This window comes from Babylonia areolata, chromosome 2 (genome assembly GCF_041734735.1).
Source record: "Babylonia areolata isolate BAREFJ2019XMU chromosome 2, ASM4173473v1, whole genome shotgun sequence".
NCBI classification, from domain to species: domain Eukaryota; kingdom Metazoa; phylum Mollusca; class Gastropoda; order Neogastropoda; family Buccinidae; genus Babylonia; species Babylonia areolata.
The window spans coordinates 1437043-1455553 of record NC_134877.1 but is presented as its reverse complement, the minus strand read 5'-3'; the positions used below and the strand labels follow the sequence as shown (position 1 = coordinate 1455553).

Below are 18511 nucleotides of genomic sequence, written 5' to 3'. Positions count from 1 at the left end.
CCTGTCCCACGATGCCAGACACCTGTCCCACAGACACCTGTCCCACAATGCCAGACACCTGTCCCACAGACACCTGTCCCACAGACACCTGTCCCACGATGCCAGACACCTGTCCCACAGACACCTGTCCCACAATGCCAGACACCTGTCCCACAGACACCTGTCCCACGATGCCAGACACCTGTCCCGCAGACACCTGTCCCACGATGCCAGACACCTGTCCCACGATGCCAGACACCTGTCCCACAGACACCTGTCCCACAGACACCTGTCCCACAATGCCAGACACCTGTCCCACGATGCCAGACACCTGTCCCATGATGCCAGACACCTGTCCCATGATGCCAGACACCTGTCCCACAGACACCTGTCCCACGATGCCAGACACCTGTCCCACGATGCCAGACACCTGTCCCATGATGCCAGACAAAGACACCTGCTTACAGAACACTATGCTGCTGGATCCTTGGAAAAGAACCACAACCTACAGCATCTCAAAGCCACATGAACACATCTGCAGTGCCATCAGTGAACTGGTAACAGGAACTTGATCAACAATGCAATCCCTTTTGGACGTAAATAAATTGTAATCTGGAATGAGAAAAGAAACTTCATTTTATCTACATGGAACTGCTAGAACAGTCCTGCAAGAAGCCCTGACCTTGTACTGAGGCAAGTATTCCTTGAAGTTCCGATGTTGCTGCGTTACCAGGGGCACTGTCCGGGCCAAAAACACAACTTTACGAAGGCAACCTGCAACATATGTTGTAACAACTGATATCATAACTAATATTACAAAAGGCAAATCAGAAATCCCACACAGTAAGAGAGGAAAGAGAACAAGCAGTTTACACAGCATACAGACAAGATTCACAAGCTAAGCGGCTGGAGTTCAGATTTGTACTGAGCTTATGTGAAACTAACAATCATGAAAAATGAATAAAAACATTATCATTGTCGCTGCTCTGAACATCATTGGGGGACACGGTCATTGTGGGATTGGAATAAGGTCAGTGTGGGACAGGGACACGGTCAGTGTGGGACAGGGACACGGTCAGTGTGGGACTGGGACAAGGTCAGTGTGGGACAGGGACACGGTCATTGTGGGACAGGGACATGGTCATTGTGGGATAGGGACAAGGTCAGTGTGGGACAGGGACAAGGTCATTGTGGGACAGGGCCATGGTCATTGTGGGATAGGGACAAGGTCAGTGTGGGACAGGGACAAGGTCAGTGTGGGACAGGGCCATGGTCATTGTGGGACAGGGCCATGGTCATTGTGGGACAGGGCCATGGTCATTGTGGGACAGGGACAAGGTCAGTGTGGGACAGGGACAAGGTCATTGTGGGACAGGGCCATGGTCATTGTGGGATAGGGACAAGGTCAGTGTGGGACAGGGACAAGGTGAGTGTGGGACAGGGACAAGGTCATTGTGGGGCAGGGCCATGGTCATTGTGGGACAGGGACAAGGTCAGTGTGGGACAGGGCCATGGTCATTGTGGGACAGGGCCATGGTCATTGTGGGAGAGGGCCATGGTCATTGTGGGACAGGGCCATGGTCATTGTGGGACAGGGATAAGGTCAGTGTGGGGCACAGTCATTGTAGGACATGGTCATTGTGCGACAGGGACATGGTCATTGTGGGACAGGGACAAGGCCATTGTGGGACAAGACAAAGTCAGTGTGGGACACGGTCATTGTGGGACAGGGACAAGGACATTGTGGGATAGGTAAAAGATCAGTGTGGGACACGGTCATTGTGGGACACTGAGAGGGACATGGACAGTGTGGGACACGGTCATTGTGGGACAGGGACAAGATCAGTTTGGGACTCGGTCATTGTGGGACAGGGACAAGATCAGTATTGGACAGGGACACGGTCATTGTGGGACAGGGACAAGATCAGTGTGGGACACGGTCATTGTGGGACAGGGACAAGATCAGTGTGGGACACGGTCATTGTGGGACAGGGACAAGATCAGTGTGGGACAGGGACACGGTCATTGTGGGACAGGGACAAGATCAGTGTGGGACACGGTCATTGTGGGACAGGGACAAGATCAGTGTGGGACACGGTCATTGTGGGACACAGTCATTATGGGACAGGGACAAGGTCTGTGTGGGACACGGACATTGTGGGACACGGTCATTATGGGACAGGACATTCAAACATACCTGCAGGCTGTTGTTCCAGATGTTTCTGCACGATGTGCAGAGCCACCCTGGTTTTGCCAGACCCTGTGGGAGCACAGATGATGCTGTTGGATCCGCTCAGGGCGTCCCTGGCCAGCTCCAGCTGATACTTCCGCAGCTCCAGACGCTTGGGAGTGCCAGTCCCTTCTGCCTTTGTGCGATTCGTTTTCTCTGCACCTTGATAGAAAGATGAAAACACGGTGGTCAGTCTAAAAGCTGCCCAGCATCTGAGCGAGTGCAACTTAATTCATTCCAAACGCATCTCAAGTGTAAAGACCTTACATGTAAAGCGCTTCAGGAGGCCTGTTGAAAAACAATTAGTCTTTTGTACATAATGGGAATGAGTCTGATGTTTTGTACATAATGGGAATGTGTCTAGTGTTTTGTACATAATGGGAATGTGTCTAGTGTTTTGTACATAATGGGAATGTGTCTAGTGTTTTGTACACAACAGGAATGTGTCTAGTGTTTTGTACACAACAGGAATGTGTCTGACATCAGTGTTCTGTACACAACAGGAATGTGTCTGACATCAGTGTTGTGTACACAACAGGAATGTGTCTGACATCAGTGTTCTGTACAACAGGAATGTGTCTGATATCAGTGTTGTGTACACAACAGGAATGTGTCTGACATCAGTGTTGTGTACACAACAGGAATGTGTCTGACATCAGTGTTGTGTACACAACAGGAATGTGTCTGACATCAGTGTTGTGTACACAACAGCTGGGCATGACTTGACTAGACACGGTGTCCACTGTTCAGCTGACTGGTTTTTGGACAGAATGATGATGATGTCGGAACGTGTCAGGGACTAACGACGACGGCTGCAGGGTCACTGAGGGAGTCCTGGGCAGGACAGCTACAGGGTCACTGAGGGAGTCCTGGGCAGGACAGCTACAGGGTCACTGAAGGAGTCCTGGGCAGGACGGCTACAGGGTCACTGAGGGAGTCCTGCAGGGTCATTGAGGGAGTCCTTACAGGGTCATTGAGGGAGTCCTGGGCAGGACAGCTACAGGGTCACTGAGGGAGTCCTGGGCAGGACAGCTACAGGGTCACTGAGGGAGTCCTGGGCAGGACAGCTACAGGGTCACTGAGGGAGTCCTGGGCAGGACAGCTACAGGGTCACTGAGGGAGTCCTGGGCAGGACAGCTACAGGGTCACTGAGGGAGTCCTGGGCAGGACAGCTACAGGGTCACTGAGGGAGTCCTGGGCAGGACAGCTACAGGGTCACTGAGGAAGTCCTGGGCAGGACAGCTACAGGGTCACTGAGGGAGTCCTGGGCAGGACAGCTACAGGGTCACTGAGGGAGTCCTGGCTTCCTGCCCACCAACCTTCAGTCTCCTGTTTCTCCTCGTCGGAAAAGTACGCCCCTTGGCCCTCAGTGTCAGCAGCAGCTGCAGTGGGTGCCTCGTCTGAACTGTCAGAGCTGTCCTGGGAGTAGGGATCACTCTGCACGGGCAGGATGTCGGATTCCCTCGCCTTTTCTCTCAGTTCTGCACCTGGAGGTTTGAACCACGCTTTGGTGAACAGTCAGCTCTGCTCCTTATTCTCCTCAACACATTCCATGAAAATGCAACTTCAAAGAAAGTTTTCAGAATGAAGAGGAAAAACCACTGAGCAAAAAATAAAAGTGTTGGATCTTCTTCACCTGCAGTTAATTTTGTTCTTGATTACACGCAGGCCAAACAGAATGATGAACTGACTTCAGAAACATCTTAAACGATTACCAGCATCTTCTGTTACCCTTACATTTCCGTGAACAATAATTACTGTGTGAACAAACTAAAACAGTCCCTTCAGTTCAATTTTTGATACATGGAGCCCAATTTATTTTCACTGTATGTGCACAACAAGTGCAGATTTATGAAACAAGAGGAAGACCTTGAGCGGCTGGTGAAGACAGATGTTCCTTTGGCAGCGTCTGTTCTTCTAGCGCAGCTCTCTCCAGCTGCGGACTCCTTGGAGCTGCCAAGGCCGTGGAGCCACTCGCACCACCCTCACTGGTCTCCTTGTCCACCACTGCTCACAAACATCAATGTGCAAGACAAGGTCAGAAAGAGAATGGCTGTGTGTAAGACACAGACTGTGTTCAGTGCCGTACCAGCTGCAGGGCAGTTTTCAGAATGAGAATGGCTGTGTGTAAGACAGAGACTGTTCAGTGCCGTACCAGCTGCAGGGCAGTTTTCAGAATGAGAATGGCTGTGTGTAAGACAGAGACTGTTCAGTGCCGTACCAGCTGCAGGGCAGTCTTCTTGATGCCTCTGTGGCTGAGAGGCGGGTTGCAGCCAAGACGGGTGAGGCATCTATCTATCTGCCAGCCCTGGTGCCACAGGACATGCCCTCTTGAACAACACAGCCTTCACTGGACCGAGACCCCAGCCCTGGGTGACTTGACCTTACTGGCTCTTTGCCAACACGTCCTTCACTTCAGCTCCACCGTCATGCAAACATGACAACACTTTTCTTCAATTTAACGTCTTTTCAAACTGAACACTGCCGGGCAGCGTGAAGCTAAAATGTACAGGCTGTAAAAGATGCAGCACAGTGTGAGGTGGAGTGCATATAGAATGGAAAGAGGGAACAAGCACATAAGACACATACTCCACAATTCACAGACATCAACAGTCATCCATAGAGTCAGTGAGGTGATCACCACAACAGCAACCCCTCACATAGCTAATGTGCAGTCTTCCCCCTCTCATTTTCATAGCAAACAAACACGTGTTCAGTTACTGTTGCTCTTAGAAGCCATATCTTCAAATCATTGTTGTCTATAATTGGCACAGTCAGTGATCTGTTTGGACTTAGAAGCCATATCTAAATCATGTCATAATTGCATAGTCGTCTTTTGGACTGGCATATCTCAATTGTTGCATAATTGTCAGTGACCTGTTTGGACTTCCGTATATTCGTTTCAGCAAACATCAAAGCGCTTTCTAACAACAGAACTGAATACTGTTTTCCATGGCAAACATCAAAGCAGCACATTTTCACTGGACACAAGCAGTGACACCTGTTTGGCAACATCAAAGCGCACTTTTCATTGTGACAACAAGACTTGACTACTCCTGTTTCCATGGCAAACATCATCAATATTCACTGTGAACAACAATCACTTTACTCCTGTTGCTGCAAACATCAAGCAACATTTACTGTGACAACAAGCAACTTGAGCTGCTCCTGCAAAGGCACACCTCTTCAAGCCAGTTATGTCTTATGTCTTTCAACAGGATTATCACTTTCCTGAAATCAAAGACGGCAGTTTTTATTCATTCCCCTTTCCAACTGCTGTGCCATCATGCTGATCAAAAGGCAACATTTGATACAGTTATTGCCTTGCCTTGCCTTGCCTTGCCTTGCCTTGCCTAAAAAAAATAAAGCATGGATTAAAACAAACATGGAACTGAACACTCTATATTTTTTTCTTTTCTTTTCTTTTCTTCTTTAAAATAAAAAAAAAGAAAAGAGTCAGTACTTATGTAAGGACATGCTCACCTGGACTTGACTCAAAGGGAGCTATCTTTTCATAGAGGCTTATCTTGACATTCCGAAGAGCAAGAAACAGTTTCAGAGGCCACTGAGGGTGCCGCATGCCGAGCAGTGTGAACATCTGCACACAGGCACTGTGCCTTCCCCTGCGCTGCAGCGTAGCTTCAATCAGTTCCACCTCATAGTCGTAGATAGCGTCAGAAGAGTAGAGCTCTGTGAGGAGGTCGTGCAGATCTCCCTCAGTCAGGTTGTCAATTATATCACCTTCCAGCAGGTGGAGGATGAACTTATAGTAATCATTTGCCAGCTCATCGGCACCCAGTCCTTCACTGTTCTCCAGGGGCTGGAGAATGGCTGGCCAACCTGTCAGTCAGTCACCACCTGTTGTTAGTCAGGGGCTTCATTGCTCTTAGTCAACACAGGGTAAGCTAACAATACCAATAAGTTTAGTATCTAGGTTCAGAGAAATTGCATCGGGTGTGGCAAAAACAAAGGTTGACAATTACTCAACACAAAACATGACTTTGATTAAAATGAGCAGTAAACATAGACATCAGACATTCATGTAAAAGCATGCATAAATTCACTTTAAAGCACTGTAATCAATAATCATGGTAAACATGTTGGTATGTTGCTGTTGGCATATTACTACTCTTAACAGCCACTACTACTTCACTAACGAGGACTAATACTACTAAACAAGACCACAGTTCAACTGATAGTGCTACTAAACAAGACTACAGTTCAACTGATAGTGCTACTAAACAAGACTACAGTTCAACTGGTAGTGCTACTAAACAAGACCACAGTTCAACTGGTAGTGCTACTAAACAAGACCACAGTTCAACTGATAGTGCTACTAAACAAGACTACAGTTCAACTGGTAGTGCTACTAAACAAGACTACAGTTCAACTGGCAATGCTACTAAACAAGACTACAGTTCAACTGGTAGTGCTATCAAACAAGACTACAGTTCAACTAGCTGTGCTACTAAACAAGACTCCAGTTCAACTAGCAGTGCTACTAAACAAAACACCAGTTCAACTAGCAGTGCTACTAAACAAGACTACAGTTCAACTAGCAGTGCTACTAAACAAGACTACAGTTCAACTAGCAGTGCTACTAAACAAGACTACAGTTCAACTAGCAGCGCTACTAAACAAGACTACAGTTCAACTAGCAGTGCTACTAAACAAGACTACAGTTCAACTGGCAATGCTATCAAACAAGACTACAGTTCAACTGGTAGTGCTATCAAACAAGACTACAGTTCAACTGACAATGCTATCAAACAAGACTACAGTTCAACTGGCAATGCTATTAATCAAGACTACAGTTTAACTGGCAATGCTATCAAACAAGACTACAATTCAACTGGTAGTGCTATCAAACAAGACTACAGTTCAACTGGTAGTGCTATCAAACAAGACTACAGTTCAACTGGCAATGCTATCAAACAAGACTACAATTCAACTGGTAGTGCTATCAAACAAGACTACAGTTCAACTGGTAGTGCTATCAAACAAGACTATAGTTCAACTGGCAATGCTATTAAAGTGCGTCTTAAAGCTGAATCGCTTTCATCCTGGTTTCTTTTGGAAACAGCAGAAACAAATCCAGTCACAGTTGGAACTGAATTACACAAGTAAACTCCCGGTCAATACAGATTTGTTGGTCTGTGCAAACAGCATCTTAAACGAGTGTATATGACCTGCATATGTATGTACATGAAGGCAGTTCAGGCACTAGCAGGTCTGCACATATGTTGATCTGGGAGATGGAAAAAAAATCTCCACCCTTAACCCACCAGGTGTGGCAAAACTGGAGGACTGAACACAGAAAACTGGGCTGAAAATCCAGTGCTGTAAGCACTCGGCCACCGCACACACCCAACGCGACACAAAAGAGCTCCACCTGTACGCAAGCCTGGAGCCCCGAGCACCTGCCCACACCTCCATTCAGCCTCAGATGGTGCCTCACTTCTGGGGCTTTGTGCACGCCTGGACGGCGCATGCGTATCGGTGTGTGTGTGTGTGTGTGTGTGTGCACACGATGTTGTCTTCAGTTTAACGTCTTTCCACTTGAAGTGATATTAGACTGCACACAATGTGTGCGTGGTCTCGTTTCCCTGATTTGAGGTTGAACCTTGCGGCATGTGTTCTGTCATTTTTCACTTTCATTTCTCCAAAACAAAGACCTGAATGTTTGGGGGGCGGGGGTCGGGGGGGGGGGGGGGGCAGGGGGGGGGGTGGATGGAGGAGTCAGGGAGGTGGGGGCAGAAAGAAAGAGAGGGAGAGAGCAAGAGAGAGGAGAGGGGGGGGGGAGAGACAGAAGAGAGAAAGAGACAAAGAGAGATAGACAGACAGATGCAGAGAAAAGGGGGGGCAAAGGAGATACAGAGACATATAAGACACATACAGAAAAACACACATCATGACACGGGGCGAGGGCTGCTGGACAGTACCCTGAAAGAGAATGTCTTTTTTTTCTGTCCAGAAGAAACTTTCCTCTTGTGAAAGTTTAGCGATGCATGCGTGTTATTGACTGGTGTGAAAGTTTAGCGATGCATGCGTGTGACTGACTGGCGTGAAAGTTTAGTGATGCATGCGTGTTATTGACTGGCGTGAAAGTTTAGCGATGCATGCGTGTTATTGACTGGCGTGAAAGTTTAGTGATGCATGCGTGTGACTGACCGGTGTGAAAGTTTAGTGATGCATGCGTGTGACTGACCAGTGTGAAAGTTTAGCGATGCATGCGTGTGACTGACTGGCGTGAAAGTTTAGCGATGCATGCGTGTTATTGACTGGCGTGAAAGTTTAGTGATGCATGCGTGTTATTGACTGGCGTGAAAGTTTAGCGATGCATGCGTGTGACTGACCGGTGTGAAAGTTTAGCGATGCATGCGTGTGACTGACCGGCGTGAAAGTTTAGTGAGGCATGCGTGTGACTGACCGGTGTGAAAGTTTAGCGATGCATGCGTGTGACTGACCGGTGTGAAAGTTTAGCGATGCATGCGTGTGACTGACCGGCGTGAAAGTGTTTTGCTTTGTCTCTTGCCAAGATATAGTGCTATATAAATACTAGTTATTATTATGATCATTATGACTATCATTATGATTATCATTACTTTCTTTAAAATTATATATATATATATATTTTTTTTTTTTTTTTTTGTACGCTTATATTTGACTTCAAGTGTTTGCGCCTTATACATATTATCATTATTAGAAGTAGTTCTTTTTATGTATTTATTATTTTATTTTATTTTATTTTTATTTTATTTTTTTTTTTTTTTTTTTCTCAAGGCCTGACTAAGCGCGTTGGGTTACGCTGCTGGTCAGACATCTGCTTGGCAGATGTGGTGCTGCGTCTATGGGTTTGTCCGAACGCAGTGACGCCTCCTTGAGCTACTGAAACTGATCATTACTGGTATCATCATTAAAGCCACCTACCTGGGTTGTCGCCTTCACCTTGCAGCATAGCCAGAAAGATGCTGACGCCCCGTTCCTCCTCATTGAGGACGGCGTCCAGTAACACCCGGGCTGCCTCCTCTCTGCGCCCCGCCTCCTCCGTCTCCAGAATGCTGCGTTTCTGGTCAGCTGGGGGGTTTGGGGGGGGGGGGGGGGGTGTCAGCACAGGTAGCATGTGGGTGTACGTTAGTGCTGTGGCTTAATCACATGTTGTACAAAATGCGCAGACACACACACACACACAACACACTCACACATACACACAACACATACACACACACATACACACACACACACACATACTCACACATATGCACTCACATATTCTTTCTCTATATATACGTACAGAGAGAGAGAGAGAGAGAGAGAGAGAGAGAGAGAGAGAGAGAGAGAGAGAGAGAGAGAGAAAGAAAGATAGATAGATAGACAGACAGACAGACAGATATAAGGAGGATGTTGGCAGAATGGTTAAGGTGCTTATCTACATACACAGAGAGAGAGAGAGAGAGAGAGAGAGAGAGAGAGAGAGAGAGAGAGAGAGAGAGAAAGATAGATAGACAGACAGACAGACAGACAGATATAAGGAGGATGTTGGCAGAATGGTTAAGGTGCTTATCTACATACACAGAGAGAGAGAGAGAGAGAGAGAGAGAGAGAGAGAGAGATAGACAGACAGATAGACAGATATAAGGAGGATGTTGGCAGAATGGTTAAGGTGCTTATCTACCAATACAGAGAGAGAGAGGGATAGAGAGATAGACAGACAGATAGACAGATACATGGAGGATGTTGGCAGAATGGTCAAGGTGCTTATCTACCAATACAGAGAGAGAGAGAGGGATAGAGAGATAGACAGACAGATAGACAGATACATGGAGGATGTTGGCAGAATGGTCAAGGTGCTTATCTACCAATACAGAGAGAGAGAGAGGGATAGAGAGATAGACAGACAGATAGACAGATACATGGAGGATGTTGGCAGAATGGTCGAGGTGCTTATCTACCAATACAGAGAGAGAGAGAGGGATAGAGAGATAGACAGACAGATAGACAGATACATGGAGGATGTTGGCAGAATGGTCGAGGTGCTTATCTACCAATACAGAGAGAGAGAGAGGGATAGAGAGATAGACAGACAGATAGACAGATACATGGAGGATGTTGGCAGAATGGTCAAGGTGCTTATCTACCAATACAGAGAGAGAGAGAGGGATAGAGAGATAGACAGACAGATAGACAGATACATGGAGGATGTTGGCAGAATGGTCGAGGTGCTTATCTACCAATACAGAGAGAGAGAGAGGGATAGAGAGATAGACAGACAGATAGACAGATACATGGAGGATGTTGGCAGAATGGTCGAGGTGCTTATCTACCAATACAGAGAGAGAGAGAGGGATAGAGAGATAGACAGACAGATAGACAGATACATGGAGGATGTTGGCAGAATGGTCGAGGTGCTTATCTACCAATACAGAGAGAGAGAGAGGGATAGAGAGATAGACAGACAGATAGACAGATACATGGAGGATGTTGGCAGAATGGTCAAGGTGCTTATCTACCAATACAGAGAGAGAGAGAGGGATAGAGAGATAGACAGACAGACAGACAGATACATGGAGGATGTTGGCAGAATGGTCGAGGTGCTTATCTACCAATACAGAGAGAGAGAGAGGGATAGAGAGATAGACAGACAGACAGACAGATACATGGAGGATGTTGGCAGAATGGTCGAGGTGCTTATCTACCAATACAGAGAGAGAGAGAGGGATAGAGAGATAGACAGACAGATAGACAGATACATGGAGGATGTTGGCAGAATGGTCGAGGTGCTTATCTACCAATACAGAGAGAGAGAGAGGGATAGAGAGATAGACAGACAGATAGACAGATACATGGAGGATGTTGGCAGAATGGTCGAGGTGCTTATCTACCAATACAGAGAGAGAGAGAGGGATAGAGAGATAGACAGACAGATAGACAGATACATGGAGGATGTTGGCAGAATGGTCGAGGTGCTTATCTACCAATACAGAGAGAGAGAGAGGGATAGAGAGATAGACAGACAGATAGACAGATACATGGAGGATGTTGGCAGAATGGTCGAGGTGCTTATCTACCAATACAGAGAGAGAGAGAGGGATAGAGAGATAGACAGACAGATAGACAGATACATGGAGGATGTTGGCAGAATGGTCGAGGTGCTTATCTACCAATACAGAGAGAGAGAGAGAGATAGACAGACAGATAGACAGATACATGGAGGATGTTGGCAGAATGGTCGAGGTGCTTATCTACCAATACAGAGAGAGAGAGAGGGATAGAGAGATAGACAGACAGATAGACAGATACATGGAGGATGTTGGCAGAATGGTCGAGGTGCTTATCTACCAATACAGAGAGAGAGAGAGGGATAGAGAGATAGACAGACAGATAGACAGATACATGGAGGATGTTGGCAGAATGGTCGAGGTGCTTATCTACCAATACAGAGAGAGAGAGAGGGATAGAGAGATAGACAGACAGATAGACAGATACATGGAGGATGTTGGCAGAATGGTCAAGGTGCTTATCTACCAATACAGAGAGAGAGAGAGGGATAGAGAGATAGACAGACAGACAGACAGATACATGGAGGATGTTGGCAGAATGGTCGAGGTGCTTATCTACCAATACAGAGAGAGAGAGGGATAGAGAGATAGACAGACAGATAGACAGATACATGGAGGATGTTGGCAGAATGGTCAAGGTGCTTATCTACCAATACAGAGAGAGAGAGGGATAGAGAGATAGACAGACAGATAGACAGATACATGGAGGATGTTGGCAGAATGGTCAAGGTGCTTATCTACCAATACAGAGAGAGAGAGAGGGATAGAGAGATAGACAGACAGACAGACAGATACATGGAGGATGTTGGCAGAATGGTCGAGGTGCTTATCTACCAATACAGAGAGAGAGAGAGGGATAGAGAGATAGACAGACAGACAGACAGATACATGGAGGATGTTGGCAGAATGGTCAAGGTGCTCATCTACCAATACAGAGAGAGAGAGAGGGATAGAGAGATAGACAGACAGATAGACAGATACATGGAGGATGTTGGCAGAATGGTCGAGGTGCTTATCTACCAATACAGAGAGAGAGAGAGGGATAGAGAGATAGACAGACAGATAGACAGATACATGGAGGATGTTGGCAGAATGGTCGAGGTGCTTATCTACCAATACAGAGAGAGAGAGAGGGATAGAGAGATAGACAGACAGATAGACAGATACATGGAGGATGTTGGCAGAATGGTCGAGGTGCTCATCTACCAATACAGAGTCCAATGGGGTCTGGGTTCAAATCCCACTCTCGCTCTTTCTCCCAAGTCTGGAAAATCAAAATGAGTGTCATGTCATTCCGATGTGATGTTAAACCCAGGTCCTGTGTGCAGCATGCACTTGGCACACTGGAAAATAACCCATGGCAACACGAGTATCCTCTGGCAAAATTCCATGGAAGGAATTCACTTTGTGTATAAGCACACACTGAAGGCCTGACTGGTGCAAGGGTCACGCTGATGTCAGCCGTCTGCCTTGCTCATGTGGTGTTGCCTATATGGATTTGTCCCAACACTGTGACGTCTCCTTGAGATACTGAAACCGATCTTTACATTACACACACACACACACACATGTACACACACACACACACACACACACACACACATGCAAACGCACACACACACACACCCAAAGCAAGTCACAAAAGGAAAACTGTTAAATCATTGCAAATAACTGAGTTCTTAAAATGAAACTAAAGAAGCAGGATTAAACAACAACAACAACAACAACAAAAAAAGGCTCGTGTGTTTGATGAAATCAGACTGATCATAACACAAAAACAGCTTTATTGCTGTGTTAAAACAAGCCCTGCAAGCCCTTCTGTGTGGCAACCCCTTATCAGTGTGAAGCAACAATGACCCCAGAGGAACATGACATAGCCCTGCAAGCCCTTCTGTGTGGCAACCCCTAATCAGTGTGAAGCAACAATGACCCCAGAGGAACATGACATAGCCCTGCAAGCCCTTCTGTGTGGCAACCCCTAATCAGTGTGAAGCAACAATGACCCCAGAGGAACATGACATAGCCCTGCAAGCCCTTCTGTGTGGCAACCCCTAATCAGTGTGAAGCAACAATGACCCCAGAGGAACATGACATAGCCCTGCAAGCCCTTCTGTGTGGCAACCCCTAATCAGTGAGAAACAACAATGACCCCAGAGGAACATGACACAGCCCTGCAAGCCCTTCTGTGTGGCAACCCCTAATCAGTGTGAAGAAACAATGACCCCAGAGGAACATGACATAGCCCTGCAAGCCCTTCTGTGTGGCAACCCCTAATCAGTGTGAAGCAACAATGACCCCAGAGGAACATGACATAGCCCTGCAAGCCCTTCTGTGTGGCAACCCCTAATCAGTGTGAAACAACAATGACCCCAGAGGAACATGACATAGCCCTGCAAGCCCTTCTGTGTGGCAACCCCTAATCAGTGTGAAGCAACAATGACCCCAGAGGAACATGACATAGCCCTGCAAGCCCTTCTGTGTGGCAACCCCTAATCAGTGTGAAACAATGACCCCAGAGGAACATGACATAGCCCTGCTAGCCCTTCTGTGTGGCAACCCCTAATCAGTGTGAAACAATGACCCCAGAGGAACATGACATAGCCCTGCAAGCCCTTCTGTGTGGCAACCCCTAATCAGTGTGAAGCAACAATGACCCCAGAGGAACATGACATAGCCCTGCAAGCCCTTCTGTGTGGCAACCCCTAATCAGTGTGAAGCAACAATGACCCCAGAGGAACATGACATAGCCCTGCAAGCCCTTCTGTGTGGCAACCCCTAATCAGTGTGAAACAACATTGACCCCAGAGGAACATGACATAGCCCTGCAAGCCCTTCTGTGTGGCCCTGCTTGCAACACACTGAAGTCATGGCATCACAGGGGCAGGCAGTGTCAGCTGAGTGTACTACACTGTACTTACGATGCAGCAGAACATTCAGTTTAGAAATGACTCCACTGTACTTACGATTCAGCAGACTGCCCAGTTTAGAAATGACTGCAGAGGGGATGAGCATCTTGCTGATGTGGGGAGCAGTTTTCCTCAGGAGGTCCAGCTTGTCTTTCATGCTGGCCTTGTTGTCCTGACTTGCCATTGCCTCTGCCTACACCTTCTGTGACACTGCAGCAGTCAGCACGACAGGACAAAACGTGTTTCCATGAAATAAGAGTTTCTCTCTTTACCTTTTGATCCCATTACATTGCTAAACACACCTGTATGTAGCCCCCAACCCCACCCCTCCTTACAGCTGAATCAATAACTGGGCAATAACAAAAATAATGCTCCATTTTTGAACCAGTGGCATGATATACTCAAACCAGGTTGCTTTTAAAAACACTGTGTGTCATTTTGTCAAACTTTCTGGTGGAAAATAGGTGAACACAAGAGTTTCAGATTGTGCACAAATCAAGCGATGTGAGATAGTGGTACTGATCACAGTGTGTTTACAGCAACCTGGCACCTCTTTTTTGGATTCGGGGGGGGGGGGGGGGATTTTTTTTTTTTTTTTTTTTTTTTTGGTGCGTGTGCAGTTTTTGCTTGGATGAAGAGTCTGATGCTTTCCACCCCAAATGCATTGCAGTTCATACAGCAGTATTTCTACAGCTTTCCATTAGCTGTCATCAAGGCTGCACATTGCCCCCCCACCCCCCCTCCCACACCACCCCAGTCCACCCCACCCCACAATCAGCCTGTCTGGGAAATATGCAGTTCTTGTCATGATGAATGTTGATGTGGTGAGTACTGCAGTGGATCCAGACTGAATACATGTTGCTGTGATAACTGTTGGTTTGATAACAATTCCCTAACAACAGCCCTGGGTCCTTCCTGCTGGACTGTCCCATGGCAGCTGGTGTCAGTGTATGTCTCTTCGTGGACTGCTGGCAGGTAGGAGCAGACAACATCAATGGGTCTGGGTGTGGTTGTATTTGGGATGGGGTCTCTCTCTCTCTCTCTCTCACACACACACACACACACACACACACACAGAGTTTCAATAAACAAATGCATATAGGATTTCACAAGAAATTAACATGATAAAAACAACAACCTTGAACAATATTTTAAAGATGAAAACCGTTTGAAAGTGGATCAACCATGTCCAGCCTAGTATATCATTTACCAATACCTGTGGAAAGTGGATCAACCATGTCCAGCCTATTGTATCATTTACCAATACCTGTGGAAAGTGGAACAACCCTGTGCAGCCCAGTATATCATTCACCAATACCTGTGGAAAGTGGATATCATTTACCAATACCTGTGGAAAGTGGATCAACCATGTCCAGCCCAGTGTATCATTCACCAACACCTGTGGAAAGTGGAACAACCATGTCCAGCCTAGTGTGTCATTTACCAATACCTGTGGAAAGTGGATCAACCATGTCCAGCCTAGTGTATCATTTACCAATACCTGTGGAAAGTGGATCAACCATGTCCAGCCTAGTATATCATTTACCAATACCTGTGGAAAGTGGATCAACCATGTCCAGCCTAGTGTGTCATTTACCAATACCTGTGGAAAGTGGATCAACCATGTCCAGCCTAGTATATCATTTACCAATACCTGTGGAAAGTGGATCAACCATGTCCAGCCTAGTGTATCATTTACCAATACCTGTGGAAAGTGGATCAACCATGTCCAGCCTAGTATATCATTTACCAATACCTGTGGAAAGTGGATCAACCATGTCCAGCCTAGTGTGTCATTTACCAATACCTGTGGAAAGTGGATCAACCATGTCCAGCCTAGTGCATCATTTACCAATACCTGTGGAAAGTGGATCAACCATGTCCAGCCTAGTGTATCATTTACCAATACCTGTGGAAAGTGGATATCATTTACCAATACCTGTGGAAAGTGGATCAACCATGTCCAGCCTAGTGTATCATTCACCAATACCTGTGGAAAGTGGATCAACCATGTCCAGCCTAGTGTATCATTTACCAATACCTGTGGAAAGTGGAACAACCATGTCCAGCCTAGTGTATCATTTACCAATACCTGTGGAAAGGGGATCATCCATGTCAAGCCAAGTGTATCATTTACCAACACCTGTGGAAAGTGGATCAACCATGTCCAGCCTAGTGTGTCATTTACCAATACCTGTGGAAAGTGGATCAACCATGTCCAGCCTAGTGTGTCATTTACCAATACCTGTGGAAAGTGGATCAACCATGTCCAGCCTAGTGTGTCATTTACCAATACCTGTGGAAAGTGGATCAACCATGTCCAGCCTAGTGTGTCATTTACCAATGCCTGTGGAAAGTGGATCAACCATGTCCAGCCTAGTGTGTCATTTACCAATGCCTGTGGGAAAGCCAAACTAACGGCCAGGTAAAGAAACCAGAAGAACAGATAGAGAAAAGAGAAATAGATCAATATATATCAATATATATCAATATATATATAGAGAGAGAGAGATTGCAGAAGGAAATGGAGGTTAGAAAACTGCACGGAAGAAGAAAATGAAGGAACTTTGCACAAGAAAATGTTGAAAAAAATATCAGCTTTTTGTGACTGAAACTGTAAAATTAGCATGAATGGGCATACAAAGCAGAAGCTAGCACAACATGATGTTGTTGGTTTGTTGCTGTTGTTTCATTTTTTAAAAACTCTGTGACTGTACAGCCATGTTCACAAATACAGGTGTATGATCTGTGTGTCTGTGTGTGCATGAGTGTATAACTGTGTGTGCATAATTATGCAAACACCCATACATGTGCATGTATGTATACTGGACAGTGTATGGATTATCATACTTCCAGAGGCACCGTGCACTAATTCTGCATGTTTTATTTTATATTTTGTTGGTTTTTTTTTTTTTCATTTTAAGCAGGTTTGACATCAACACCCGCCACAAGAGAATGGGACTGACCATCCCAGGCAGAGGCCCAGGCTTTGACGCACAACTGACAGACCTGGAGGAAAGAATCTGGTGTGAACAGTTCTGTGCGGCGCCCCACTGACTCTTCACAGAGTTGGGGAGAAGAAGAAGATGAAGAAGAACATGATGATGAAGAAGAAGGTGAAGAAGAAGGTGAAGGAGAAGAAGAAGAAGAAGAAGAAGAAGATGAAGAAGAAGAAGAAGAAGAAGATGAAGAAGAAGATGAAGAAGAAGATGAAGAAGAAGAAGATGAAGAAGAAGGTGAAGAAGAAGGTGAAGGAGAAGATGAAGAAGAAGATGAAGAAGAAGGTGAAGAAGAAGGTGAAGGAGAAGAAGAAGAAGAAGAAGAAGAAGAAGATGAAGAAGAAGAAGAAGAAGAAGAAGAAGAAGAAGAAGAAGAAGAAGAAGATGATGATGATGATGAAGAAGATGAAGAAGAAGATGAAGAAGAAGATGAAGAAGAAAATGATGAAGAAGAAGATGAAGATGAAGAAGAAGATGAAGAAGAAGAGCCCAGAAACTGGGGGTTGGTGTGAGGATATCAGTGGGCTCACACATGCTATATGACACAATTAACATGCACTGACCTCAACAGAGCAAATGTGCAGAGTTGAGACTATCGACCCTGTGGACATTGGACCAGAAGGTCAAAGGGCTTGTGTCATTAAAAAAAAAAAAAAAAAAAAAAAAAAAAAGGCCTATTGTAATATCTGCTGGCATGTGCGTGCACTGCTGTGCTTACTATATATTGAGCAAAGGTCCTTTCAAGTACCATGCAGGTTACAGATGAATGACAACGAACCTGTGTGAACAAAGTAGATTTTTGCTTCTTTTTTTTTGTTTGTTTAGTTTGTTTGTTTTGCATTCAAAGTTAGTACACTCTCCATGGACATGAGAGAGAAATGACAGGAAGATCGTATCATGTGAGTGTGTCTGTGCATGACAGAGAAAAAGGGGGAGAAACTCAGGAAGATAGGCCAAAATAGCATTAATTCTTAAACAAATTGAAACTGATCGTTGTGTACATATACATCGCATAGATTGTTACAAAATGTAAACGAACAACAAATCAATTCTCAAAAAAACGGTTCTTAAAAATGTAAACGAATTAGTGCAAATCATACGTATATGTTGTTGCTTTGTCTTCGTATATTGCTCGCATATGCCATGATAAATCAACACAGAGACAAACCAAAGGGGAACTTACCAGTGTAAAAACAAAACAAAACAGGTCTGCATTCACAATTCCTTGTTTCCGCTGGGAGGCGGAGCAAAAGAATGACAAACAGCCGAGACAGACACAATTTATACTCGTGCACACGTCGACCTTCTTGTGTTATCGGGAAAACCCGTTTTTGTTTC

The 18511-nt window shown here is 45.8% G+C and overlaps 1 protein-coding gene across 4 annotated transcripts in view; it reads right to left on the bottom strand.

The window, feature by feature from the left end:
- LOC143296370 (antiviral innate immune response receptor RIG-I-like) overlaps positions 1 to 18511 on the bottom strand; it is a 39343-nt gene extending 20832 nt beyond the window's left edge. Inside the window, exons 1-8 of one of the 4 annotated variants that reach the window (XM_076608246.1) lie at positions 18357 to 18511; positions 14232 to 14384; positions 9140 to 9286; positions 5693 to 6049; positions 4079 to 4216; positions 3529 to 3696; positions 2177 to 2371; positions 662 to 753 (exon numbers count right to left, since the gene is read on the bottom strand). In XM_076608246.1, coding sequence (XP_076464361.1) covers positions 662 to 753; positions 2177 to 2371; positions 3529 to 3696; positions 4079 to 4216; positions 5693 to 6049; positions 9140 to 9286; positions 14232 to 14358 — 1224 coding nt within the window. In that variant the 5' untranslated portion in view covers positions 14359 to 14384; positions 18357 to 18511. Of the gene's footprint in view, positions 1 to 661; positions 754 to 2176; positions 2372 to 3528; positions 3697 to 4078; positions 4217 to 4430; positions 4968 to 5692; positions 6050 to 9139; positions 9287 to 12435; positions 12533 to 14231; positions 14385 to 18356 lie in introns of those variants that run through there. The other 3 variants (XM_076608253.1, XM_076608262.1, XM_076608271.1) reach the window with 3 other exon arrangements.